The sequence below is a fragment of the Cavia porcellus genome, unplaced genomic scaffold, assembly GCF_034190915.1.
Source record: "Cavia porcellus strain 051 isolate PalLab524CR breed Dunkin Hartley unplaced genomic scaffold, mCavPor4.1 scaffold_2, whole genome shotgun sequence".
NCBI lineage: Eukaryota > Metazoa > Chordata > Mammalia > Rodentia > Caviidae > Cavia > Cavia porcellus.
The window spans coordinates 39,589,382-39,617,362 of NW_026947485.1; the positions used below are offsets into that span (position 1 = coordinate 39,589,382).

The following is a 27,981-nucleotide window of genomic DNA, read 5'->3' on the forward strand; positions in this document are numbered from 1 at the left end:
ACTTAGCCTGGAGCAGGAGGAAGCCACAAACCGAAGAAGGGCATACTGCCTGGAGGGGGACCCCTTGAGTTATAGCATGGACTGTGGAATGGAGGGAGCCAGGACGTGGAGAATGGTTCAGTGGGCGCAGGAGCCCAGGAAGAGCTCTGAGTGAGGTCAGGGCTGAAGGCGGGGCTGCAGCAGGTGTGACCCAGGATTTGGAATGAAGGTCCCATTTGCCTGCTGACTGGAGACTATGCCTATTTGCGTCTGTTCCCACTGTTTTAGATTCCTCATTTGAAGAGCATTCCCCAGGTCAGGCTGAACTGAAACTGGCCTTCTGGAAGTCCTGGGGCAGGCAGCCTTCCAGGACATAGTGTCCACTCCCCTCTACCGTCTTCCAGCTTCCCGCTGGCTAGGACCCAGCCTCTACCCCCACTCCAGTCTCTCAAGCTTTCTGCCAACATCCCAGCCCTCTGACTGTGCCAGGAGACAGTCATCCAGCCTCTGCCTCCCCAGGGTGAATCTGAGCCACAATGCCAGGTGATGGCCAGCCACCCAGAGCATACCCACAAGGAACAGTCAAGCCTCTGCGACAGCCGCACTTTATTTGGAGTTTTCCACCTAAGCAGCTCCCAGCTGAGCTGCATGACATGTGCAAAAGACCCCCCAGAAAGCTGGGCCTCGCAGTGTGTAAAAAAGGGCCCCCATGGGGCAGAGCTGTGCAACCGTAAAAAAAGGGAGGGAGGGGAAGGGGGAGAAAGAGATATCAGTTCCCCAGGAAGCCTGGTTGGGTGGGTATATAGAGCTTGGGGCAGTCCACATGCTGTGTGTTCTGGGTCTGTTCTCTGATTGTGCTTTCTTTTCCAAGTCTGTAACACTCCAGGGTGGTGGCTACTACCACAGAGGCCCAGTGCAGTCCTCAGGCCAGGTGGCCTGGCTGGCAGGGTGACTTGAGGGTAATCTCTCTAATGCACAGATACACCCAACACCATGCTCTCCCACTGGCCAGGGCTCCACCAGGAAACTCAGGGCTCCCCCAACCCCCTGTGCTGCCCTATGTCACAGCCTCTGCCTCTGAGCCTGGCCCCAGTCTTCCCTCACAGCATATTCAAGAGAGGACATTGGCCTGAGACAGATAAAGCTTCCACCCGTGGAGGGCAGGGAGGTTGTGCCATTCAAGTCACACCCAAGGCAGGTGTCTGCAGTGCTGGCTCTGCGAGTGTATCTGGGTGTGGCGCACTGGTGTGTGGACAGGTGTGAGTGTTTGGCCAGAGGTGGGGGCTGAGGCTAGGGGAGGCACTTCTGGGATTCAAGGCACATTGACTTTGAAGGGGCTTCCAGGGACACTTTCGTCACCCCACTTGACAATGAGGATGTAGTCCCCTTTCTCCTTGACGGTGTAGGTGACATTGTACACCCGGTTTCCTATGTGCTTCACGTACACCTCCTCACAGGGTGTCTTGGGCCCATGCACGCCCACCATCATCATGTTGGTGCCTGGAAAGGAGACAGTGTGATGGACTCACACCAGGGCCCAGAGGCCTGCACCCCCACCACACCCTGCTCCGGCCCCCACTCCTGTCCCCTTGAGCATACCTGCTTTACTGCAGTCCACTGTAAAGGAGTTCTTCTGGCCAACAAAGGCCTGGGACAGCCCGGGGCCCCGTGTCACCACCTTACTGGCATCCGAGGAGAACTTGGGGATGGAACTATAGCTGGAGCCATGGCTTGAGGATGACTTGGTCACAGTCTCCACCAGAACAGTAGATGTTTCATGAAGGCTGTGGCCTCCAGATAGCCGAGGACCTGAGGGGCAGAGTGGGTAGCCGTGAACCCAGTCAGAGGGGTCCTGCCCTTGCATAGGTCAGCCCTGGGCCAGCACTGACACCTCTGTGGCACTCAGGCTTCCAGCCCACACTGCCTGCACTGCATTCCCCCACATCCTGTTCTCAGCTATGACATTCAAGAGGTACAGCCCCATTTCAAACACATGTCCAGACTGCCAGCTCCAGCTCCTGCATATCCCTAGGTCGTGCGTCTGAGGACTCCGTCCCTTGTCCTGCTAGGCTTTGTCTGGAAACTCAAGCTAACTCACATCGTAAGTTTTCCTTGTTTTGAAAAGGAGGGGCTGGCGATTTAGCTCAGCGGCATAAGCGCCTGCCTTGCAAGCAGGCAGTCATGAGTTCGATCCCCAGTACCGATAAAAAGGAAAAAGACAAAAAAAAAGAAAAAAAATAGAATAATAATTAAAAAAAAAAGGAACATACTACATAGCTAACAAAGTCCTTCTAGCAGCTTTAGAAAGGGAAACTCGCCAAACATTTATCTTTTTCAAAGCAAGACATAAGGGAAACCTGGAAAAAGAAGATTAAGCTAATGTTGGGGGCACAAAAATAAGAAGAGTTGGAGTTTTTTTAAATGGCCATGCCTGCCTTCGTATAATTGAGTGATTCAGAAAGCCAGGCCTATTTTCCTTCCTGGTAACTTGGCCATGATGTCTGGTGGAAGACTAGAACACCCACTAGCACTGTCCACACTGGCTTGGGCTGTGGACCTCCCCAACCTGGGGCACTCACCTGTGACCTTGGCTTTGAAGGGGCTGCCCACGATGTGCTGGGGACCACCATATTTGATGGCGATGAGGTAGTTGCCAGGGGCCATGGGAGTGTAAGTGACCACATGGCCCTCAGGGCATTCTCGACAGTCCAGCTGCACCTTGGAGGGGCCATCAATGGTGACAGACAAGGCCCCTGAGCCTGCATTCAGGGTGTTCACGATGAACTCTGATGACACACCTGGGGGATAAAGGAAGCAAGGCTGTAGGCAGGAAGAGATACAGCCCACAGCATGCTGGGCCCCAAGCCTTGAACTCAGAGCTCAGTGAGCCTCACTCCTGCATCCAGGCAAGGAGCACTTAAGTACCCAAAAACCCACCCTGTGCCCCAGGTCCAGCACTCACCAGTGGTGCCTCCCTCAAGCCCAGGACCGTAGGCTGACACTAAGCCTGGGTCCCCAGCCTGGCTCTGTTCTCCTACACGGATCTTGAAGGGGCTTCCAGGGATGTGGGCACCATTGAACTTGACATCGATGGAGTGGACACCGTTCTCGTGGGGGATGAAGCGGATAGTATGCTTGTCTGTGGGACAGAGCATTGGTGGGTAAACATCCCTTCTTCCTAGGAGGTCCTGTCTGGCAAGGAGAGGCAGGGGCAGGGCCAGCTCACCACTGTCCAGCTCAGAGACGTAGCACTCTTCCACTGCCCCTGATGGTGTGTGGACCCTCGCATCAATCACACCCCGTGCACCATTTAGCTGTACTGCAAAGGATGCTGGCTGGTTCACCTTGAGCCCTGTCTCCTGCAAAGACCACAGAAGATGCTCAGACTCCTGCCCTGCCTGCTCTCCCTGTGAGCTGAGCAGAGGCACCAGCCTTCCCAGCCCCACATGGGCCTGCCAGTCACCCCAGCTTATGGGGAGGGACAGAGAGGGTTGAGGCTGCTCTGACATCTGCATCTGCCTGCCATGCTGGGTACTTCAGCAGGCAATGGACAGCGTGTTCCTGTCCTGGCTGAGGAAGCAAAGGCTGGCCTAGTAGAAGAGAGGCAATGGCTTCACAGTACTGTGTGGCCTGTGTGCGCCCCAGAGCTCAGATGTGGTCAGCTGTGTCTGGCCTGGCTCGGGAGCGTTTCTGGGAGGAGATGGGCAAAAGAGAACTGGAGGGAGCACAGGGAGGGCTCTGGGGAGGTGGGTATGAGCCTGGGCTGGGTGGAGACTGGTTCCAGGGTGGGGACAGATGCAGGAGGGCTCGTCAGGGGCTTTTGGGACTATTCTAAAGGACAGCTGGAAGGAGGCCGTGTGGGGGGTAGTACACCTCCCTGCTCCTTAGCAAGCTCCTATCCATGTGCCCCTTGCATGTGTCAGTGTGATTGCTGAGAACCTGTGTGGCATATATTTCTCTTAATAGAAGGAAAGGAAGATGTGCTCTCTCTAGAAATCCTGGTGGGAGAAAGCAGAGCCCCCGCCCTAGGCTGCCCTCTACCCCACCCGCACACCAGGTAAGGCAGCCTGGTCCCAAGGCTACATGCGTATGTGTAGAAGCTTGCAGGGCCTCTCTACAAACTGGTTTACTCTTATTTAATGTTGATTTTTTTTCAAGTAGAATATCTTTATTTATTTAAAGAGAAAAAAACAGAAAAATCAAGAGGCAAACAAAAAACAACAACAAAAGCAAAATGACAACAGCAACAAAAAACAATGGCGACACCGGATTTCAAAACAAGATGACAGGAATTTGACAATGGTTGTTCTATGGCACATGGTTATCTTAGTGTTGATTTTAATATTATTGTCATAAAAATCATTAGAACTTTGGGGAGGAAGTGGAACAAACTCAGTACAAGAAATGACAGGAGGCAGCAAGGGAGAGACAAGGCATAGAGTGACACAGCAGCGGCAAGTCAGGGGACCCAGACCCTCTTCCCCAAGTGTCCTGCCCTTGTGGACCTCTACCACCTGGCCCTCCCAAGGTCACTGCTAAATTCCTGGCCACACGGGCTTGCCACCCTAGACGACCCGCCTGTCTTCCATTTAGCAGAGAGGCCCCCGCCCAGGACACACCTGGAGGCTGGTGACCGTGAGGCGGCGTGCATCATCTGAGAGGGAGGCCACGGGCACCACGAAGGGGCTGTCTGGGATGTGCTCGTCATTGAACTTGATGGAGACCTCGTAGTCACCTGGGAAGGGCAGCCAGTCAGCAAGGATACAGCTGTGGGATGGTGGGGCCACAGCCACACTCCCAGCCTCATCCCAGGATAAGCTCCTGGGGCAGGGCTTGGCTCTGAGGAGGGACAAGCACCCCCGGGGTGCAGGGAGATGGGAGAGAAAAGCAGGGCTGGTGAGGGGAGTCCCTGGGCATCTTCAGCATGGTCTGTGAGCAGAACACTGTCTGAAAGGTCAGGCTGGCACAGCACCACTGGATACTTACCTGGCTCCTGGACCACATAGGAGACACCACAGGAGCCATCTTTGCGGTCCTCAAATGCAATCTCTGCCTTGCTTGGGCCCTCCACAGCAATGGACAGGCCCCCAGCACCGGCTTCTCGGGTCCAGATGCTAAACTCAGCTGAATTTAGGAAAGCAGGGCAGAGGTGATATTTGAGTGCTGCCCCTCATGCAGGCTGCCCTGGCCCCAAACTCCCCCCCTGGGCCCTCACCCCTCACCTGGCACACCGGCCACTCCTCGCTCTAGCCCTGTGCCTCCGGCGCGCACCTTGTGGGCACCTCCTTCACCCAGCGGCCCTACAGTGAACTGGAAGGGGCTGCCAGGCACATGCTGCCCACGGTACTTGACAGTGACCGTATGAGGCCCCATCTCCTGGGGCACGAAGCGTACACTGTAGGCACTGTCCTCCCCCTCAACGATCTCTGCAGCTTCTGTCTTGCCAGACGGACTGGTCACCTGTGCGGTCATGTCCTGAGAGCTGGCCTCCCCTGCAGGGTTGGGAAATGTTAGGACCAACAAGGGCTGCTTCTGTCCCCGACCCCCAGTGAAGCCCCATCCTCTGCTCAGACTAGCCTAGGCTGGCTGAGCCGAGTCTCCCCCCTCAGCCTCCCTGCAAGGACCCCAGCCTAGCCCTTTGCTCTCTGCTCACCTTCCTGCTGCCGGGTGATGCTGCCGAAGGAGCCCAGGCGTTCCCGGCCCAGGAAGTCCCCAAAAACAGCAGGGAAGGGGTCCCCGCCGACTTGGGTGGACTCCTCCACCCGCACCTCACGCTTGGTCTCCCCGCCCCGTGTCTTGCTGATCTCCGTGCGCTCTGTGCGGGTGTATGTGTGGCTGCTGCGTGTGAAGGTGCGTGTCAGGCGCTCCTGGGCGGATACCATCTGGAACCAGTTCCCTGTGGGGTCCAGGGAGGTGAGCTGAGCAGTTAAGCAAGGGGCACAGAGGCCAAGGGTCTGGGCCTCTCCCACCACTCTCCACCCCAGCCCCTCCCCATTCTACCTGGGATCTTGAGGTTGAGGTCGCAGGTGCTGCCAATGGTGGCGATGGAAGGCGCCTGTCTACGTCGGGTGATGCTTTCCTTCATGCGGCCCTCACCGGTAACCTTCACAGTGAAGGGGCTTCCTGTGGGGTGGAGGTGGTCAGGTGCACAAACTGCCTGTCACCCACCCCCTGGTCTAGCCCCACTTGGCCCACGCCCAGAGCTCACCAGGCACGTGCTTGTCAGCAAACTTTATGTTGATGATGTAGGTGCCAGGCTCGGTGGGGCAATAGGTGACTTTGCATGTGCCATCCTCCATGTCCTCACAGTTGATGTCTACTTTGCTAGGGCCTTCAATGCTCAGCCCCAGGCCCCCATAACCTGGGAAGGGGGAGGGACATGTCTCCCTTAGCCCCATGCCATGCACACCACAGTGTCCAGTATGGACACTCAATGCATGTAGTAACCACTAAGCAAAATGCTGTGGAGGCAGGCAGGGGTGAGCACAACCCTGTCCCCAAGGACAGTGAGCTTTCTCTTAGAAGTGAGAGAACTCATGGGATGTTCACCTCCTTGAATGGACCCAAGCTGTGAAGCTTAACAAAGATGGGCCAGCAAGTCCAGGTGAGTGTGGCAAAGCAGATGTGGGGTGGGAAAGAAAGCCAGGCACCCGCCAGAGGGGCCAGTTGGAACGGTGGTCTCGGGACAAGAAGTACCTGCATTACGTGTGTCCACGATGAACTCTGCCACCTGGAAGGTGTGCCCCTCCGACAGGCCCTTGCCCCAGACTCGGACCTTGCTGGCATCCCCGATCTCAGATGGCCCCACCAGGATCTTGAAGGGGCTGTTGGTGACATGCTTGCCACCCTTTCGCACGCTCACCACATGCTCGCCGACCTCCTTAGGGGTGAAGGAGATCCCTGTGGAGAGGGGTTATCAGGCAGCGCACCCCTCAGGGCCTCCTCTCCCCCTGAGATGCCCCTGGGGACCCAAGCTCACCAATGTGCCGATTGGGCAGGCGCTTCAGCAGGCAGGGCTCCTCGTTGCCTGAGGGTGCTCGGATGCTAGCAGTGAGCAGGCTTAGGTCACTTTCTGTGATCTTCAGTGACACATCCGTGGATGTGCCCACATTCAGCTGTGAGGTCCTCATCGAGTCGTCACCTGGGGAAGAATGGGGCACTGAGCTGTGGTGACTCTGGGCAGCCTCTGCACCCATGGGGCTCAGGACCCCTAGTACACACCCTGCTGGACTCAACAGAGCCCCAGGCTGCTCCTGGCCACAGAGGCTGTGGCCTTCGAGAGCTGGCTCTGTATCACATTCTCTGGCAGCAACCACAGAAGGGCCTAGCACCCCAATTCCTCCTAGGCTGCCTCAGTCTTGAGAGGGTTAAATCCCTAAATGAACTGTTAGGTATCTGATATTGAGATACCATGGAAATGAGATGCAGGACAGATCGCCAGACCCCTTTCTTGCTGTGTGGCTCTGGTCAAAGTGCTTAGCCCCTCTGAGATGGGTTTTCTCATCAGCCAGAAGAGAGCCAATTCTCTGCCTTCTCAAGAGTAACTTCAATAATGAAGTGAGATCTTGCCTAAGCCTGGGGGTGGCTGGACAGCCTTTCTTGCTGTGGAGAAGTGTTCTTTGTGCTTATCCAAGAACTCCTCCTCCACCTTCAAGGGATTTCTGCACAGATGCCCTGAGTAAACTGCATATTCCTAATGTGTTCATGTGCGTCTATATGTCCATGCTGTAGACTGTGTGTCCAGATGTTGCCCACCTGTGATCTTGGCTGTAAAGGGGCTCCCTGGGATGTGTTTGTCATCAAAGCGAACGATGATGCTGTAGTCTCCAGGTGCTGTGGGCAGGTAGGACACGGTGCAGGTACCATCCTTATTGTCTTTGCAGGTGATCTCTGCCTTGGATGGGCCCTCCACAGCCAGGGACAGACCCCCTAGGGATGGAGATGGGGCTGAGGTCAGAGCCCCTTCCCTATGTATCTGGCTTGTCTCCAGCCTAGCCTTGCAGCTCTCCTTACCTTCCCCAGCATCCTTGGTGACAATGGTAAAGGTGGCTGGTTTGTTGACCATACCATGGCTCAGGCCTGGCCCATAGGCACTGACATGGCGGCTGTTAATGGCATCCACGTAGAACTGCAGGGGACTCCCTGGGGGGACACGGTGGGGGCCAGGTCAGCACAGGGACAGGGGCTTCCTGTGCCCACCTTGGTCCTGCACCTTCCAGCAGCCTCTCTGCTGAGCCCTGCCTCTCCGCTATGGGGACTTGGTTAGTGGAGGTCTGCCACCCACCAGGACATAAGATTTCCTTGAGTCCCACATGGTGTCTACATACAGTGGAGCTCGACTGCTCTAGGAGGGAGGGAAAGGCTGGCTCTGGGCCCCTGCAGCCCACTCACCGGGGATGTGGTTGCCATCATATTTGATCCCCATCTGGTGCAGGCCCTTCTCGGTGGGCGCATACCTCACCGTGATGGTGCCATCCTTGTTGTCAGTGATGTTGGGCCGAGCAGTCTTCCCAGAGGGCATCCTCACCTCCCCTGCAGGGCAGACACAGTTACACAGGGGACCTGGTTCTTTCCACCATAAGCCGCTGCTGTTCCAAGCCCTGCTCCTGTGTGGCTCTGCTTTCACCCCAGAGGCCAGGTCCTGGGACACAGGTTGAAGCAGCAGTGAAAGCTGGACTGGGAAACAAGTGGCCTAAGCCTGAATTTTAGTGCTGTCCAACTTGGTTTGTGATCTAGAGTTCCTTGTTCCCCTTCCAGAGCCCCAGTTTTCAACTCTTAAGAGGCTCAGTCTCATGTCAGGGGCCCCAAGCTATACCTGTGAGCTCCCCTTTCTGCACGGTGAAGGGGATGACCAGGTTGAAGGGCCTCAGCATGGACTCCAATGGCTCCACAGGCACCACGGGCTCCTCTGTGGCCTGCAGCAGATAGAAGAAACAGTCATTAGCCGTGGAGGGCCCTGGAGTGTGGCTGCCTCATGACCAAAGCTGGACAGAGCAAGGAGAGAACAGGATGATCAGTGGTGAAACCCGAGGGTCTGAGAGGTGTGCCAGTTGCAAGAAGTGGGGTGATGTGCCTGCTTTGAGCTCCCTCTGCCCAGCCTGTTGCCCGCCTGATTTCCAAGAGGCCCCCAAACCATGCCCCAGCATTGGCTGCAGAAGAACAGAAGGAAGAAATGAAGTGGAGGAGGACAGAGGTGAGGTCCACCATGGTAGGCACAGTACCCAGTGTGTGGGGCAGGTGCCAGGCCGGGGAGGGGTGTAGGGCTGGCGCAGCGACAGCACTTCAGAGGGCTCCTCCACGTGGGGCAGAGGGTCACACGCCTAGGGAGGCAAGGCATGGGGCACAGGGTGTGACTCAGAGCATAGCTGGGGGAACGCAGGTCCTGGGTGGGTATCTCCAGTGCTCCACCCTGATTCTCCTGCAGGGCTCCCTTTGTGGAAACAGAGCCAAGGACAATAGCCTTGGGCAGAGGGGAGCGCGGCATTTCTAGAGTTCTGGCCCTAACCCAGCCCAAAGCAGAGCTGTGCTCAACTCCCACTTTGGGAGGCTTCAGGACTCCAAGGATCCCACAGGTGAGGACAGGTTCTAGAATGCCTTGCTGGTGCTAAGAGTGTGGGTCCCCTCGCCACTCCCCACCAGCTACTGTCTGTCCCAGGTGAGGCTGTGAGCTTACCAGAACATGGAAGGGGCTGTTGGGGATGTGCTCGCCCCCAAAGCGGATGGTGATGACGTACTTGCCCGGTTCGGGCGCGGTATAGTAGATGTCAAAGGTACCATCATGATTCTCAACCACATCCACGTCAAGCTCTGCCCCATCGGGCGTGGATACTGTGCAGGTCACCTTCCCCTTGCCAGCAGCCTTGGCATCCACTGTGATCACCGTCTCCTCTCCAATCTGGATTCGGGGGCCCAGGCAGGCACCTACCACATGGAAAAGCCAGGTCAGGGGCTGTAGGGGCTGTGCCCAGTCCTTGTCCTGCATTCTCAGCTGTCCCCAAGCCCCCAGCCTCCTGCAAAAGAGAAGAGGAAGACACTCACCCAGGCCATGGCCTCCAATGGACACTGGAAACAGAGAAGAGTGTTAGGCCCTGCAGTATTCAGGGTGGGTCTGGAGTGGGAAGGGGCTGGAGGGGGACAGGCTCTCTGGCCACCAATCCCTAAGCACATGTTCTGAGGGGGCTGGATGGTGAGAAGGGCAGGGATGTGGACTGGGTGCCCACCTGTGACAAGGCACTTGCTGGCATCCCCAGTGGGCAGGGCATGGATGCGGAAAGGTGAGTAAGGGATCTCGTCGCCACCATACTTGATAGTGATGGTGTATCGGCCGCTCATGTCTGGTAGGTAGGACACAGTGTATGTGCCATCCCCGTTGTCTCGGATATTGGCCTTTTTGGGTTTACCCTCGGGGTCCTGAGGAGAAGCAGAGGTCAAGACCTGCCTGTGCCCCAGGGCCTTACTGGGAGGCAGGTGTGTAGGACTCACCAGGATCTGGACAGTGAGCAGCCCCTCTCCAGCATCCCGAGCATCGATGGTGAACTCCACTGGCAGACTGGCAGGGATGCCAGAGGCATTGAGTCCAGGGCCGCTGGCCCGAACCTTGCTGGCATCGTGGGCTGGAAGCACCTTGATCTTGAAAGGGCTTGAGTGACAGGAAGGATGGATGGTTAGCTGAGGGCTGGGGACAGGGGGTCTCATCTCATCTTGGCCATGGGCCCTGCCCTACAAGGCAGGAGGGATGTCTTTGTGGGGAAGAGGGGCCCATTTCCAGGACCCAGGTCACACCCTGAGTCACGGGACAGGTCACCCAGGGACTCCCTTGACACAGCCTGAGCATTTCTTTGCCATTCCCTGGAGGAGGCTGCCATAGTTATTTAACCAGAAGGGCCAGGAGTGTCCTTCCCCCTCTCTCATTATGCCTTTTGGTGGTAAGTGCTAATTTTGGTGTCAAGGTCCACCTGCAGGGCAGAGATGCCAACAGATGAGGCTCAGATGGGAGGGGCTCCCTCCAAGGTCAGCAGTGGCCCCAGGAGAAGCACTCCAGAGCTGAGCTGCTCCTTACCTGCGTGGCACCTCCTGGTCAGCATACTTGACAGCTACCGTGTAGGGCCCATCAGTGGCAGGGGTGTAGTGGACAGTGTGGGTGCCATCCCCATTGTCACGCACCTCTACAGGCTCAGCCACACCTGGGCAAGAGGAGCAGGGTCAGCAGAGCCTCTTGGCACCTTGTCCCCCTCCTTTCTCCCACCTCGAACATGCTATACCTGTAGGGCTCAGCACAGCCACTTGCAGGGGGGCCCGGCCAGCTTGACTGCAGTCTACTGTGAAGGTCTGGGGTACCCGGGCCCTGACGCCAGCCCCCAGCCCTGGCCCTGAGCACTTCACCTTCCCAGGATCCACCACATCCTTCACTGGCACCCGGAATGGACTCCCTGTGAGGAAGAAGAGGACCTCAGTCTCCGCCCATCTGCCTGGGAGGGTATCCCTGAGGCCAAGGGCCCAGGAAGAGGCAGCCTCCCTGCCTTCAAGATGCCCACAGTGAGGCCAGATCAACATTCAAAAATAATTAAGAACCTTCTAAAAAAAACATACATAAGAATAAATGAACTTGGCTATGGACTGAGGCTGGGCAAAACTTCCCATCTGGGCTAAGGGTCAGGAAGAAGGTTTTCCTAACAATAAAACATTAAAATGTTTTCTGACATTGACCTGGCAGCCAATGACAATGACCTGGGCCATCTGAGTGACCAAGCCTCTCTAAGTAAGAGTGAACACTCTAGGTAAGAGCTGATGGAATGAATGGGAGGGGCTGTCATGTCCATAGCACCCCCTGCCCGGCCTCAGCCAGGGCTCAACATCCCTAGGCCTCCTCCCCACCATCTGGGCTCCTGCCCCCATGTGCTCCAGGATGCCCTTCTGCCAGTCTCCACGCCTGGCTCCCCTCTCCCAGAGCAGCCTTCCCCGCCCCCACTCCTCTGTGCACCTGGGATGGGCCGCCCCCCAAAGGTGATGTTGACATCATAGTCTCCAGGGGTGAAGGGGATGTACTCCACGGTGCAGCTACCATCCTTGTTGTCCTTGCAGGACATCTTGGCTTCCGAAGGGCCCTCGATGGCCAGGCCTAGGCCGCCAGTGCCAGCTCCCCTGCAAGATGACACCCCCATGCCTTCAGCTAGGACCAGTGAGTGTGGAGTGGAGGGGGTTGCAGGGATAGGGAAGAAAATGAGAGCAGGTAGCTGGAGTCCAGCAGGGAAGGGATGAGCTATGGTGGCTGCCTGGGAGACTGTGGGAGGTTTGCTCTTGAGTCACCCCTCAGAGAGGATGGGATGGAGTGAGACAAGGACAGAAGCACAGATGGGAGAGACGAGATCAAGGTGGCCACAACCTCAAGTTAAGGTTATAAAAGGGTGAAGATACCTGGTTTCCACAGTGAAGCGGTTGGACTTGTTGACCAGGCCACTCTCTAGGCCTGGCCCAAAGGCCCGGACTCGGGTGGGGTCACAGCCTTCAGTTACGCCCACTCGGAAGGGGCTCTTGGGCACAGCCACCTCATCATACAGCACCTCCACCAAATGCACTCCTGGAAGGCAGCCACAGGGTCAGCGCGGGGTGTGACCCCCACCACCCCACCAGCCTGACCATGCTGGGATCCAGACGGGCCTCCACCCAGCCGCTCACCCTCTTCGTAGGCTGTGTACTGCACTCGGTAGGTACCATCCCCATTGTCTGTCACATAGGTGTCTGTCTTAGCACCGGAGGGGTTGAGCACACGAGCTGTCACATGGTTGCCACCCACGGCTGTTAAGGATCTTGCGTCCACAGTGAACTCAGTGGTCACTTCCCGCAGCACACCTGGATCCCAGAGAGACATTCTCAGCATAGGTATCAGCCCTAATCTTCCCAGTGGAGCCCTATCATCCTCTCTGTACCCCTGTGGGCCCCAGGCTGTCCCCCACAGCCATATGCCTCCACTCCCATCACCATTTGGTGATTTTCTGCCTATATCATTTGTTCCACCAGGTCCAGGTCCCCCACGCTCAGTCCAGAATGTGGCTCCTGCGGTGGCCCACTTATGCTACTGTCCCTTGACTCCTACCATCTTCTGTCCTAGAGCTCCCTCCTGAGCAGGGTTCTTCCCTTTCCCGGGTCTAAGATCCCTTAAGCTAGTAAGTGCAAAAAACTCCCCAGGAAAATGCCCAGAGGTAGATGTCATTTTGTCACAAGAGCAGAGGCCATCCTCTGCTTGTCACCTCTGCGCTTTCTTTGGGATGTCCAGACCCCTGAGGACTCAGGGTTGCCAAAGAGCTTTCCCTGGATCCCAGCCCTCAGCTCTGCTTCCCTCCCTCCTCTCTCCTCTTTCACTCACCATGAGGCTCCACTCCAGGCCCTGAGACCTTGACACCGCTAGTGTCAATAGCCGGTTGCACATGGACGCGGGTGGGGAATTTAGGGATAGGGTGGCCGCCGTATTTGATGGTGATGGTGTAGGTGCCAGGGAATGCGGGGCTGTAGGTGATGTGGTAGGTGCCATCCGCGTTGTTGTGGATCAGCACCTCGGCCTTGACACCAGCATCGGACAGAATTTCGATGGTCAGCTCAGCCTCTCCTGCCTCGGAGCAGTCCACAGTGAAGGTGGCCGCCTCACCAGCCTTGCCACGCTCCAGGCCTGGTCCGCTGGCCCGCACCTTGCTTGGGTCAAACACAGGCCGAATGGTGGCCTTGAAGGGTGAGCCTGGGATGTGGGCTTCAGCAAACAGGATGTTGATGGTGTACTCGCCGGGCTCTGTGGGCAGGTAGCTGACAGCACACGAGCCATCACCATTGTCCTGGCACTCGATCTTGGCCTCGCAGGGGCCCTCCACAGTCAGCCCCAGGCCACCTGTGCCAGCTCCTTTGGTGTCGATGGAGAATGGTGCAGGAGTGCCTACCAGGCCACCCTTGAGCCCAGGGCCATAAGCACAGACCTAGGAGAGAGCAGGTGTGTGAGTTCCCCATAGCCAGTCTCTCCCAAGCTGCCCCACCTCCATGGTGCCCCATCACGCTGAGAACCTTCAGCTGAGCAGCTGTGGCAGACTAAGTATCAGTACTCAGAGGATGAAATAATCTGTCCTAGTTAGTGGACCTAGAATTTAAGTCAAGGCTCTTAATTACTAAATTGTCTACAAGGCAGGTTGTAGGGTGGAGGATAGCCCTGGGCCTGGACCCTTGGCCATGCCTACTCCTGGCACATAAGTCCTTCTGCCCTCTGTGCCTGATCTGCCCACCTTCCCCACAAACCCCCAGGTCCTGGCTCCAACCGGCCGCTGTCTCCTCACCTTGGAGGGATCAGGGGGCAGCACACCCTCCACAGCAAAGGGGCTACCAGGCACTGGGTGGCCATCATAGGTGATGTCCACCTTGTAGGGCCCTTCTTCAGGGGGCATATAACGAACTGCCTGGGCTTCTGCTCCACCCCCAGGCTCCAGTTTGCAGGGGATTGGTCGTCGGGAGGGTGAGGTCATCCGCACATCCAGCTGGCCCTGACCACCGGCCCCTCGTGTGTTCACAGAGAATGCCTGTTCCTGCCCCACAGCCACTTCTGCATGGAGCACAAGGGACACCATGAGCACAGTCTCCAGCCTACCCCACCCCACTACCCCTCACTGTTGAGGTGGCTTTTGTCCCACTTACTGCTGTTGAGGCCTTGAACTTTGACTTTGCTGAGGTCCAGTGGGGGTGCCACATTCACTATAAAGGGGCTTTTGGGGACAGGGTCCCCACCATAGGTCACTGTCACTGCCATGTTGCCCTATTGGGTATAATAGAAAGTCAGAACTGGGTAACTTAGCTACAGCCTGGCAATATCCCCTGGGCCTATGTAGACTCAGGCTGAGATATAGCAAAAGAGGGCTTGGTAGGCAAGAAAGGAACATGGACTTGGAACAGTGCTGAGACAGTAGAGGAGGGATCCCAGGTCCCCAGTCACATGTAAAGATGGGACGCACCTGCTGGACCGCGGTGTACTTGACAGTGTAGGAGTAGTCATGGTTGTCTATGATTTCAAAGTCCCGTACAACCTCGCCCTTGGCTGCGCCAGCAAAGTGCACGTCCAGCTTGGCCTTGCCAGCTCCCTTGGTCAGCACCGTGAAGTGAGTGGGCTTCCCAACTTCCACACCTGAGAGGCCACCCAGAGATGGTGGTGAGGACCTAACCCCAAGCCCAACTTCACACCGGCCCCACTGCCTCCAGACACCTACCTGTGCGGTTCAGCCCAGGACCCTCAGCCTTGACCTTGCTGGCGTCGTGGGATGGGTCCACTTTGATGTGGAAGGGGCTGGCGGGGATCTCCTGGATGCGGAAAAGGGGTGGTCAGAGCTCTAACTAGATCACTCTCCTGCATCAGCCTGGCTTTGGATGAAAATGCCCAGCAGATGAATGTGGAAGAGGATGACCTCTGCACAGCCTTGGTAAGTCCTCTTGGCCACAGTGCCCACACTCAGAGAAGGGTCTGCACAGCTGTGCCTTCTCCCCCCAAAACCATGCACTTCTAGCTGCCTGCATAGACCTCTGACATGCAGGCCACTGCCTGCATGGTAACTGCCAAGAGCAGAGGGCTGGGGTACCTGGTTGGCAAACAGCACCATGATGGTGTAGTGACCAGCGCCTGGGGGCGTGTACTTGACTGTAAAGGTGTCATTGTCATTCTTGATGATGTCAAAGTCAATGTCGGCCTCTGCAGGTCCCACCACACCAGGGGCACACTTGATGCCAATGCTCACATCACCTAAGGGAAGGCAGGCAGGGGCCTGAGTGGGGCCCAAATCCCTCCACCCCCCAGTCACAGAATCCTGTTGGAGTCCAAGCCCCCTCCCACTCAGACCCAACTCTGTGCCTGTGCGCACCGGAGCCTGCTTCGCTGCAGTCCACTGTGAAGTAAGTGGGCTCATTGGCCTTGAGGCCTGTCTTCTCTACGCCAGGGCCATACACCTTCACTCGCTCAGGGTGACTGCCTTCTCCCACGTTCACCTGTGGAGGGGGTCAGCGCTCAGGATGGTGTACCTCTCTCAAGTCCCAATCTCTGCCTAGCACCTGCCCCCGCCTGATGGGTCAGTTTTAGCCTCTTGGAGGGATTTTTGGGATGGGAGGGGCCGAAAGAGTCCGGGGACCATTCTGCCTCCCTCTTGGCATCCCTGGCAGCAGGCATGGGGCAAGCTTGGAGGACACACCCTGAAGGGACTCTTGGGCACGTTGACGCCTCCCCAGGAAATGATGATGGTATGCTTGATGGGTTTGGTGGGCACGTAGGAGCAGCGGAAGGTGCCGTCGCCATTGGGGATCACTTTGATGTCGATGGGGCAGCCATCTGCATCCTGTGGGCATCACACAAGCAAGGTTTTTAGTGGCTGTGGCTCCGAGCACTTTGGCACCCCCTCTCCTGGCACCTTAAAAGGACTCAGCACCTCTCTTTTCCTAGACACTAACACATTGGTGCCGTGTCTGTCCCTGACATCACATCACTTGTGTCTGATGTGCTATGGTGGCCAGGGCCCATCCTGGGAACCAGGAGACCTGGCTCAAGGCCATCTATGTGGCCTGCTTTGCCAACTGACCTTTAGTCATCTCTGAAATGTGTTAGTCAGGGAGAAGTGGAGTGAAATCAGTGTTCCTAAAATTGAGTCATCATTTCCTTGGAGCCTCAAGAAAATGTTCATTAACCTCTGGAGGTCAATAGATACAAGTTTGAGAAAATGAAACCAGTGTCCATAGAATCATCTTTCAATGGTAAATTATTAGTAAAAAAATTAGTTTTGGGTAAAATATGTTTCTAAAATTACCATGAGTAAGAAAACACATTTTAAATTTTTCATCTTGCTTATGGACCCATGAGACCCAGTCCTGCCTTTCTTGATGTGGCTTCCTCCCTTCCAGAGGCCCTGTCAGGGAGAGTGGGGGCAGCAGAGGGTGTGTGGCACCCACCTGGGCATAGAGCTTCAGGTCTCCCTTGCCAGCTGCTCGGGCATCGATGGTGAACTCAGCGGGCTTGTCTACAATGCAGCCAGTGGGCTCCAGGCCAGGCCCAAAGGCCTTAACCTGGGCAGGCAAGAGACGAGAGTTGGTTTGGGGCCTGAAGGAGCGCTAGCTCACCACCTCCCAGCCCAGCCTGTGTGCAGGAGCTGGGCTCTCACCTTGTCCGGGAAGCAGTCTGGTGGGGCTGGCTGGATGTGGGCGATGAAAGGCGAGTCGCGGATGTCCTCGTCATCACAGATGACATGCACAGCATACTCGCCAGGCTCTGTGGGCCAGTACCGCACATCGCAGGAACCATCACCCTTGTCATCGCACTCAATCTTGGCCTGTGAGGGTCCCTCGATGGAGAAGCCTGGGAGAGAGGCAGAGTCAAAGGGTGTAGGAGGCAGCTTGGACTCTCAGGCGTGTTTCCCATCCTGCCCCATAGCAACAGCCCTAGTCACCCCAGCATCCCATCTCCCTACTTGTCCTGATGATCCCCAGCACTCCTGCCTCTGTCCCCAGTCACTCTCTAGTGTTCTTCCATCATGTCATACCTCTCCCCAGTATTCCCACTTTCTGGCACCCAGCTACTTACCCAGTGTCCCCACTTCTGTGCCAATGGCCTCCACCACAAAGTCAGCTGATTTGCCCACTTGGCCAGTCTCCAGTCCAGGACCCCAGGCCCGCACCTTCTGTGTCCCTGCCTCTGGGCTCACCTGGACCTCAAAGGGGCTAGGACAAAGAGGGAGCCGTTGTCAGTGTCAGCAAGTGCCCCTGCCAGAAGCCCCCTCCTCTCCGCCCTCACCCTGCAGCTTGCCTCCCTTCCTCTTGCCCCTTGATGGCTCAGATGACTCTTACCTTCGGGGGATGGCGTAGCCACCCCATGTGATGGTCACCACATACTTCCCAGGCACCACAGGGTAGTACTCGCACTCAAAAACACCGTCTCCAGCCTCCCGCACCTTTACCAGTTCCTCTGTGCCCTCTGGTGGGAGGGGGGCAGAAAATATCCTGTGAGTCCCAGCTCCTCAGTCCTCTCAGGAAAGGCTTGGGACCCAGGGAGTGAAGGGCAGTGTGACTACGGGCAGAGCTGAAACTCAGGGCAGGAAGTATGTCATCCCTGTGCCCACAAGTGTTCATCCCAGTGAGTCACACAAGACAGAAAACTAGCTCTAGTTTGCATTCTGGGAAACTGAGGCAGGCCAGAGACAATGTGTCAAGACACTATGGTGCCCCTTTGGAGTCCTCGCCCAGTGTGGTGTGGGGTTGGCTGTCATCACCCTCAGACTGTCAGAACAACTAGCCAGAGTTCTTCCCTGTTGCTCCATCCCAGTCCCTGCACTGCCCTGTCACTTACTTGGCCCCTTGACTGTGACCTTGAGCTCCCCACTGCCGGCACCCTTGGTGAACACCTTGAAGTCAGCCACTTCTTTCACACGTACGCCTTTGGGCTGCAGGCCTCGTCCAGAGGCACGGCAAGCATTGGGGTTACAGGCTGGGGAGAGGAAGGAAAGCGAGGTTGGAGGTGCTGAGGAGCTCAGACAGAGCCTTGACCACTTATCCCCGTCACTACCCACAGTCCTTTTGATCCCCCCCAACAAGAACAGGCCATGATCCCATGCAACCCTGCCCTATTCCCTGTTACGTCTCCCACGCAACTGGGCTGCCGGCAGCCGTGCTGAGCAGAGAGCTGGCCCCAGATCAGGGAGGTTACAAGAAACCCTTCCTGCTGGGGTCTTCAGAGCCACTTGGGACAAAAACATGACAGAGCCTGGGCTGAGAGTGGGCTGAGACAGGGAAAGCCCCTTTATCCACACCAAGCCCAATCATCTGAGCCTTCTCAGAGCCACCATCGCAATCTCAGGAGCCTGGTCATGCTACAAGACACCCAGCAATGCCATGGAACCAGAGCTGTTCCATGTAACATGAAGCCTGCCACAGAACACAGGCAATGCATAGAACCTGGCCTGCCGTGGACACGGGCAACAGTGGGAATCTCTGCTGGCCACAGAACACATACAATGGCATGGTGCCCAAGGGATACCACAAAGCAGGCAATGAGGTATAACCCAAGGCCTGCCATAGAACACAAGCAGTGGCACAAAATCCAAGGCCTGCCACAGAACACGGGCTGCAGCACAGACCCTGAGCTGACCACAGAAATCATCAGGCAAACGGCAAGGAAACTCGCCATGGAACACAGCCAATGGCGTGGAACCTGGGGCTGCCACAGAATGCCACGGAATAGGCTCAAACCACAGCATGTGGGTCATGCCACACAATACAGGTGAGGCCAGTCAGTTAGGGCTATACCCAGCCTTGCCTCCATTGGCGAGTACTAACGTGGCGCCACTCTCTTGGCCTGGTGGACGATGGGCACGGAGGGGGCAGGTGGCGGCAGGGGCACTGAGTGTAGGGAGAGAACCAGTTTTGGGGGACATCAGCCAAAGGCCTGGCAAGCAGGTGGGGTCTTACTGGCCACCAGTTTGGCCCTGCCACCTCCCTCAACCTTTCCATGGTGGCACCTGTTGTGTCCTTCAGTGCAGTCTCCTGCCCTCCTCTTTCCCATTCCAGACTCCCTGGTAGGCAAATGATAAGGCCAAGATCTCCCCAGGGCCTGACCTGGGTGTTCCTCCTGCCCATCTTGGCCCTCAGCTAGCTGCCCGCCTTGTGGATTAGGTGCTGCATTTCCCATCAATCCTCAGACCTGGAATTTGGTGTTGAGGCTTTCTGCATCCTGGCTTTGGTGAGGGTTATTTGAGGAATCATAGTAAAGCTCCTTACCTTCTGCCACGTGCACAGGGAATGGACTGCGAGTGATGGGGGAGCCAGCAAAGGCCACGTGCACTGTGTGTGGTCCCTCCATCACAGGCCTGTATGTGCAACGGAATGTGCTGTCGCCCTTGTCCTCCAGGGCCACTTCTACTGTGTCTTGACGGCCCTGTGGGTCCACAATCACCACAGCAACATCACCAGTGCCAGCCCCTGCCACAGACAAAGGCTGTCAGGGACCATTCTGGACACACACAGCTGATCGGGCTCCCCCATTCTGGACCAACCATCCTCTGCCTAGAACCTCTGCCCAAGCCCACTGTTCACACCCCACATCCCATTAGGGGCTGCCCATCTGACATGCCCTGCGACCCACACATACCAGCAGTGTAGATGTCAAAGTAGGTGGGTTTGTTGGCCACGTTACCCACAGGTTCCAGGCCTGGGCCACGGGCTGACACCTTGTTGGCATCCCCCAGGGCCATGCCCACATTCACCTCAAAGGGGCTACGCTCAATGTTCTGGCCAGCAAAGAGCACAGTCACCTAGGGATCAGAGGTCAAACATTAGCTTCTAATGCAGGGCTGTTCTGAGAGGGGTACAGGGGCACAGTAGAGCCAAAGAGGGTGAAAGGTGAATGATTGATGCTTGGAAGGGGTAGGTGTAGGCTGAGAGGGGTCCACTGAATCAGAGCCATGGATGCCCACAGCAGGCAAGGCAGGAGGCCCTACAGGAAGATACCTTGTGTAGCCCAGCGACCTTGGGCACATAGGAGACAGCATATGTGCGGTCCTTGTCATTGTTGGGAACCACCTTGGCCTATTGAAAAGGAAAAAGATTGGAAGCCACAGTGGTTGTGGCACCAGCTGACTCCACAGTACCTAGGACTCCCCAGCCCCAGACAGTCCCATGGTGACACCTTCTCTAGCCTCCATGACACATGGCTGCTCTGGAAGCCACCCCAGGAATCTGGTTCAACTTTCATGCTAATCCCTCCATCCCAGGGGGGCTCTCCATACCTCCTCCGTGTGTCCCTCAGGGTCCTCAATGTAGACCAGCACCTCGCCCAAACCGGCATCCACTGTCTGCACGGTGAAGTGTGCAGGCTGCAGCACCGTGTTGCCATGGGGCTCGATGCCTAGGAGCAGAAGCAGAATTTGAATTACACAATAGGACCCTGCTCCTCCCCAGCTTCCCCAGGCAAAGGACAGCAGGGGTTCACACATACCAGGGCCATAGGCAATGGCTTTTTTGGGGTTCAGCTGCTTGGAACGAACAGGGGCACCAGGTTTGAGCTTGGCCTTGGGGAACTGGGAGAGGTAGGTCATGACCGAATGCTCATCCACGTTGGGGTCCACAATCTCCTCAGGGGCAATCACCTGCATGGAGAGGAATGATGTTCTCCCAGTGCCCCTGTTATCCGGCTGCCTCAGTTCTCACCTGCATCCTTCCATGTATCCTTACTGGCCAACCTGTAGCTCTGCTCCCCCATCCCTCATGCCCCATGCACCACCCCAGCTGCCAGTGTACCTGGGGCACCCCGAGCCAGTCGTCCGCCTGTTGCATGGCCTCTCGGGCGTTCTGCACAGGCTGGTTGGGGTCCCAGGCCTCCCAGTCTGGGCAGAGGCCTGGAGAGATAGTGGAAAGATCAAAAGTTAGGGGGAAGCAGCCTGCCAGACGCAGAGCATTTGTACTCCCTATTTCTTCAGAGGCTGCAGCTTTCGCACCCTTACTGCCCAGCTTGAGGCCCCGATCAGCCAGGATCCCACTGCCTCCTGATGTCGCAGCCCATTCACTGGGATCCCAAATGAGGTACAGCAGCCCTCACTAGCACCAACAATAAAGGCTTTCTGCTCCAGCTGACGCAGCCTGGCACCAGCCTTGCCAGCCAGCCTCCTGCCTGTCCAGCACCCAGCAAAGACCCTGAAAACCAAGCCCCCAAGAGGGACCCTTGCCAGACTTCTTTGCCTCATATAAGCTGCTTCGGGGCTGAGGAGGAGAGGCTGAAGTCCCATCCCACACAGCCTCTGCTTTCTAAGCTGCAGCCCCAGTCTCTAACACTTCTTGCACCAACTCTCCTTTCCTAACTGCCTTGGAAGAGGATGAATTCTTCTCTATAACCATAAAGATTTCACCCTTCTAGCAGAAAAAAAAAAAATGCTGAGGCAGCTCCAGATCACACTGTGAAGCCGTGAAGCTGTACAGGGTCGGGGGATGCTTGGTCCAGAGCTGGAGGAAAGCCTTATGCATTAGTGGGGAGGGGGCCGGCTCAAAGGCTGGAACCCATGACTGCCCAGAACAGCTGAGCTCACTGCTGGCAGCTGCACCAGCTGTGGGCAGTGGTTCAGCAGCTGGGAATGGTTCCTAGGCGGCGTGCCCCCACCTCCCACCCTGTGCTGCCTGGCTGACCCTCGGGTAGGGGTGGGGTTTTCCCAAGGCGCTGTGATTCCTCAGGCAGTGGAAAAGGTGGAAGAAGTCCTCTCTTCTCAGGATATGAAGGTCAAGAAGGAGCTGTGCACAGGGTAGGGCCCTGGCCTACATAGCCTCAGTTTTCTGAGGGTCCTGACCTGTTTTCATCTGACGTGGTCAGGGCCCACAGCCAGAGGGGCCAGGGTTGGGTCACCTGCCTCTGGACAGTACTGCCTCAGCCCACATCATCCTGGGCCTCAACCCCTTCTCAGACTCTTCCAGGGTCTTACCAAGTAGAGCCTGCTCTTGATATAACTGATCTTTCTTGGTACAAGTCCCATTGCACTTCTCTTGTCTCTGCTTGGAGGGAGTGGCACCCATGTGACTAAGCAGAAAAATAAGGCTCTGGCCTCCAGTGGGAGCTGTGTGATCACTGACAACTCAGCCCTATCTGAACCTCACTGTCCTGGCCTGTAAAATCTTTTCCTGCCCCTGCAGAATCGGGCCCACCCACTGGTCTGGCCTGACTCCAGCAATGATTCCTGATAGGAGGAGGAACAGACTCCACGGTGCTCCTAATCCCTGACAAGCTCCAGCCTCACCTCATTCCCACTGTCCTTCCAGGCTGAGGGCTTTGTGCATGACCTACTCACCGGGGGCACAGTTGTCTACCAGGGCACCCAGGGCCTTTCCATCCTGCCAGTCACGGTTGAAGTTGGTGATGGGCAGCTGAGGCACCTTGTTCTGGATCCACCCAAGTAGACGTTGCTTGGGGGTCTGTTTGCGGGCATCCTCGTCATCTTCATCCTCCCACATGGGCATGGAGATGGAGTAGTGCAGGATCAGTGTCCATATCAGGCCCAGGATCAGCTTCAGGTTCCCATCTACAATGGCTTTGCTGTCTGCAGAGTGGAGGGAACAAGCCGGATCAGGTAAGTCCGCCCTGTACTACACCTCTGTCCTGAGTGCCCACCCACACCTGCCCAGCTCCTGGGACAGCTGCTAGGGAGTCAGGGTGTCAGGCTTCTACCTCCAGGACCTGCCCGCTTCTTTGCCTACTAAGTTCCCTCCCTCTGACAAGGCCCGGCCCGTGTGCTGTGCGCTGGTCCTCTGTCCTCCACGGTACCTTCACCTCCTCAGCACCTTGAGGCTACTTCCAATCTAAGCCAGTTTCTCACAGGGATAGACACTATTTTTTTTTTTAAAAAATCATTTTATCGACAGATAACGAACTGCACATAGTATAGTACAGATGGATAACTTTTGACCCTAAGCATATACCCACAAAGCCATTGCCACAAATCAAGAATTAGCATGGCCACTACTCCCCAAATTTCCTTGCATGTGGCTTTTCTTCCTGATCTGTTCACTATTACAGTAAATTAGTTTGTTTTTCTAGAAGTTTATATAAATGGGATCATAGAATCAACTTTGGGGGGTCCTTTTTCTTTTCTTTCTTTCTTTCTTTCTTTCTTTCTTTCTTTCTTTCTTTCTTTCTTTCTTTCTTTCTTTCTGGGATAAGGTCTCACTATGTAGTTCAGCCTGGCCTTGAATTCAGTATGTACCTCAGGCTGGCCTCAAATTCATGACGATTCTTCTGCCTCAGCCCCCCAAGTGCTAGAATTACAGGCATGCACCATCATACCTGGCCTGACTTCTTTCACTCTCAACCCTGTGTTTTATCTTCTATATTCAATGCCTAGGATTTATCAGGGTCTCAAGAAAAGTGACAGAATGAATATTTTGAAAGTTTAAATTAGACAGGAATGGGACCAGCTCTATTCCACCCATAATCTACTCTAAAGGCCATAACAGCTTTTGGAAGAAAAGGGTTCTTGGGGGGGCGGGGCATAGCACATGCTGGGCTAAGGTGTGAAAGGGACGTTGCCAATGCTGGGCATCAGTGGGATCTCAAAAAACTAGGAGAAGGAAATGTCACTCTGGGGGGGTGGGGTCAATCTCAGGCTGAGACACACTCTACCCATCACCTCCTCTGAGTAATACTTTGGACCAGAACAAGCTCCCCAAAATTTTAGAGCCCCAGTTCCCCTCTAACAGTCTGAGGAAAATATCCAGGAGGGAGGGGACTGGAGTGCAGATTTCAGAATCCAGCCTACTGTAAAGCGTCATGCCTACTGTACTGCGTTACGCAGGCCTGAAATCCACTGGCTTCTCTAAGCACTGACTGCTTTTGAGCGGTTGGGAGGGGCAAAGACTTGTTTACTGATGTTGCCTGAGAGATGGGAGAAGGCGGGGCTGGAAACTTTCACCTTATACATGGGTTCCTGCTCCCCTCTCCAGATCCCTGGGAAGGATGTGAGAAGACAAGGGCCAGGGGAACCCCTGACATTTCCACCCTACCCGCCCCCCTGCCTCAGAGGAGGAATCCTGCTCTTTCTGGGCCCTGGCCCCTGTGCTCCCCCACCCTGTCACTGATTCATCCTTCCTTCCCCAGCAGCTCCCCAGCCCGCCCCTTTCCCCTGGCTTCACTGCAGCACAATGGTTTGGCAGCTCTTGGATTCCATGACACACTCGCTGTCTGTCGGCCTCAGTGCTTTCTTTCACTCTCACACACAAGCCCGCACCACTTTCACAGTCTGGATGTCCCAGTGCCCCCAGTCTCTCATAGCCTTGATGGCCATCAAAGCCAGGGATCCCATATCCAGAAGTGCTCATTTCAAAGTGAAGTCAGACCCCTGGGAGGCAGGCCTTGAAGCCCGGGGTTGGAAGGAGGTGAAGGGTGGAGAAAGGGTCATTCATGTTTGCTGGTCAGAGAGGTTTCTCCCTAGCAACTGGCCCTGGGCCACACAGCAAGTGGTCCATGGTGTGGGGCAGGATGGGGACAGCAGGCTCCAGTCCCACCCTGGGAGCAATGACCTTCCTCCCTCCCCTCCGCTTGGAAGCCAGGCAGAGGAGGGAGCCCAAACCCAAGCTGCTTCCCAGTGCAGCACCGGACTGAGCCACCACTCGCCCATCATTCCCAGAGTGTGAGAGACCAAAGAGCTAGTCTGAGACCCGGTACACACTGCCTCTAGTGGAGAGAGGGGGAGAGAGGGCTGAGCAGAGGGAGGCGCTGGGACAGCTGCTGCCCCCTCAAGCCCCTCCTCGGCTGTTGGCTCCAGGAGAAGGAATAGCAACTGGGGAACAGCTGCGGGACAGAGAACTGCTTCATAGGCCTCTTTGTTCTGAGGGGCTGAGAGAGCAGTGGGGGCCGAGAAGGGGGTTCTGGGGGTAAGAAGGGCATGCAGCTCCTGCCATCTGGGCTGAGAATTCCTCTTCCAGGTGGACTTTGAAAAGTCCCACCTCCCTGCTCCCATCCCAAACCCTGATTTCCTGTGTAGAAAGAGAAGTGTGTGTGGAGGGGGTCTTTATGACACATCCCAAATGCCCAGATGCTCAATTTCAGTCCTGAGACAAGGTCCTGCAGTAGGCCTATGAATGGCCCCTCCCTGGCACGAAATGAGACCTGGGGAACTACAGGAAGCAGCATGCTCCCTCTTCCAGGTAGCCCCTTTACACATGGGGTCTCAGGGCTGGTGTCTGTGCCCCTCCCCTGCAGCCGCAGCTCTGGCCCAACAGCTGAATTGCTGACAGCTTATCTCATCAGCATGAGTGAGCCTCTTGGCCCACTCGGGGCACAGCTCCCCTTCCTCCCAGCGGGAACCCAGGGAACTTCCCTCCCACCCCCAAACAGCTCTGGCTTCTTTCCCCCAGCTAGGAGCTGGCCCCTCCACAGCTGAGCCAAGGGGGCTGGAGCCAGGCACCGCCATGGGGGAGGGGAGAGGTGCTCCGGGGAAGGATGAGGCCTGGAGAGGGGCCCGGCCACCCCCGCAGCCGCAGCCCGAGGGAGGGGAGGCTGCGTAGTTTCTCATAATGTCTTGCAGAGGCCCCAGGCTTTCCCCAGGAGACCCCACCTGGGACAATCTGTCCTGCTTTTTGATTCCAGCATGGAGGGGATGACAGCTCCAGGACTACCTCTCAGCCCCCATCCTCCCCTCATCCCTACCCCTCAACCTCACTGCACACAGCAGGGCCCCTCCCCCACCCCTTGCCCTCAGGCTTGTCCTTCTGGAAAGCTCAGAGACATCTGCTGTGTCACGGAGACAGGGCTATTTCCAGGCCAGGGCTGGCTGGTGGGGGGGCAATACTGGGGCAGGAGGAGGTAAGGCCTAGGGAGGGGACTGGACAGGGCAAAGGGCCCCTGGACTGACCTCAGCTGCTAATTCAGGAGGCCTGGAGATGGCACTAAAGGAGAGAGGGGATGGCCAGGCAACCAGTTATCTAGACAAGGCTCTAGAGGGGTGGGCACTGGCTTCTGCCCAACTTCCCTCCTGGAGCTCTCCAAAGGGTCCTTCCTGTAAATCATGCTAGGGCTCTTAAAAGCTCACCACAGCTATGGGACAAGGCTCTGTGGCAGGCCCCCAGCCTGCCAGGATGGAGGCAGGAATGTCAGCTTCTTACTAGGCAAAGCCTACCTTGGGCTAATGGGCTAAAGGCCTCCAGCCTTCCCACCTCCACCCAGCACAGACACACCTTCCAAATCTGGTTACACTCAATGACTTCCTCCCTTCCACAGGCCATTCCCTCCCTCCCCAAGCGCAGACTGTTAGCTGCAGCCAATCCCAGGCGTAGGGTGTGGGCTGGGGCAGGGCACTCAAGGCAGGAGCCCCCCTTGGGCCGGCGGAACAAGAGAAGGGCAGGCTAGAGTTAAGCTGCCTGCCACTGTTCAGTGCCTTTTTAGGTTTCTGAGGATGGGCCCTGCCTGTCCTAGCCTGGGCCTGAACCCAGCTGCTGAGCACAGCCTGCATAGAGCCTAAGTAGTGCTGGCCGAACGGACACCGGCTCTCCCTGGCCTCAGAGCAGGGTGACCCAGGCTGGAAATGTGTGGCTAGGAGCTGTCTTCAATCCACTCCTTCCCCGTGGAGGGTCTGGGAAGCCATTTGCTTTGTTGGCATGGGATAAATGCCCCCTTGGAATCAGTAACGCCCTCTCAAGCCTGCCTGGGGACCTCCTAGTAGAAAGGAGACCATGAATGGCCCCAGGTTGGTGGGAGGTTGAGGGAGGCTGTGCTGCAGGGCTCAGAAAGCCTAAGGTCTGGACTTTCTGGCTACCTAGGGAATGTCTCCTGTCACAGAAAGGTGTCAAGGCAGTGGCCGGGTCGGGGAGGCAGGCTCCAGGGAGCCCTCCCTTTTCCATCTCAGCTCCCCATGGGCCCACTCAGCACCTATGTTCCCAGATCCTAAGGGACTGGCCCTCCCCCGCTGTGGCCATGCCCGCACTGACCGATGGACACGAGTTTGATGTGCTCGCGCTCCAGGAACTCGAGGGCCACGGACACGTTCTCCAGCTTCATCTGGCGGAAGTTGGGGCGCGGGTGGAACTTGCGGTACATGCGCTTCTGGCTGAGCACCTCGAGCAGGGCGATGAGCCGCAGCCCATCGCTGAGGTCGCGCTGCAGGTCGGTCAGGCGCTTGCCCACGCACTTGAGGTGCTCGTTGCACCAACGCGTGAACGTGTTCTGCTGAATCTTCTTCCACGGCGCGTCCTCGGCCAAGTCCTTCTCGGTGGACGGCATCTCGTCTGCCTCGTCGCCCAGGCCAAAGCCGGAGGCGTCCGGGTAGCCGCTGTTGTTCATCATGCTGTCGGCGGTGGGGGTCGGGACTGCACGGTCTGGGGGCTCGGGGTGCGGTACTGTCGGGTCGCTGCCGCGGGACTCTTCGCTCCGCTGCGCTCCTCTCCAACTTTTCTGCGCCCTGACTGGCGGGGCTCCGGGCCTCTCGCTGTTCGCTGTCTCCTCCGGGGGCGGAGCAGTGCTCGGGAAGTGCGGGACAGGCC

At 56.7% G+C, this 27,981-nt stretch overlaps 1 protein-coding gene across 6 annotated transcripts; it reads right to left on the reverse strand.

The window, feature by feature from the left end:
- Positions 1-568: 568 nt before the first annotated feature.
- Flnc (filamin C) lies at positions 569-27,981 on the reverse strand. 6 transcript variants are annotated; one of them, XM_013158346.2, is made up of 49 exons: positions 27,430-27,981; positions 22,800-23,048; positions 21,268-21,365; positions 20,966-21,116; positions 20,757-20,875; positions 20,479-20,556; positions 20,120-20,282; positions 19,750-19,950; positions 19,309-19,371; positions 18,323-18,460; positions 17,824-17,950; positions 17,561-17,697; positions 17,142-17,335; positions 16,933-17,046; positions 16,182-16,325; positions 15,858-15,981; positions 15,579-15,739; positions 15,213-15,303; positions 14,961-15,130; positions 14,647-14,764; positions 14,292-14,554; positions 13,343-13,940; positions 12,655-12,828; positions 12,394-12,556; positions 11,960-12,120; positions 11,241-11,408; positions 11,039-11,162; positions 10,462-10,618; positions 10,200-10,389; positions 10,018-10,041; positions 9,653-9,900; positions 9,201-9,299; positions 8,795-8,894; positions 8,371-8,511; positions 7,993-8,121; positions 7,735-7,908; positions 6,959-7,120; positions 6,676-6,879; positions 6,188-6,340; positions 5,980-6,102; positions 5,633-5,875; positions 5,202-5,471; positions 4,966-5,103; positions 4,599-4,714; positions 3,206-3,338; positions 2,942-3,118; positions 2,559-2,777; positions 1,579-1,788; positions 569-1,479 (listed from the first exon to the last, which is right to left on the reverse strand). In XM_013158346.2, exons 1-49 carry the CDS (start codon positions 27,782-27,784, stop codon positions 1,292-1,294), a joined length of 8,244 nt encoding a protein of 2,747 aa, XP_013013800.1. In that variant the 5' UTR covers positions 27,785-27,981; the 3' UTR covers positions 569-1,291. The 6 variants fall into 6 exon arrangements, with proteins under 6 accessions (XP_013013800.1, XP_003475226.1, XP_013013802.1 ...); XM_003475178.4 differs by lacking the exon at positions 19,309-19,371; XM_013158348.2 differs by lacking the exon at positions 9,201-9,299.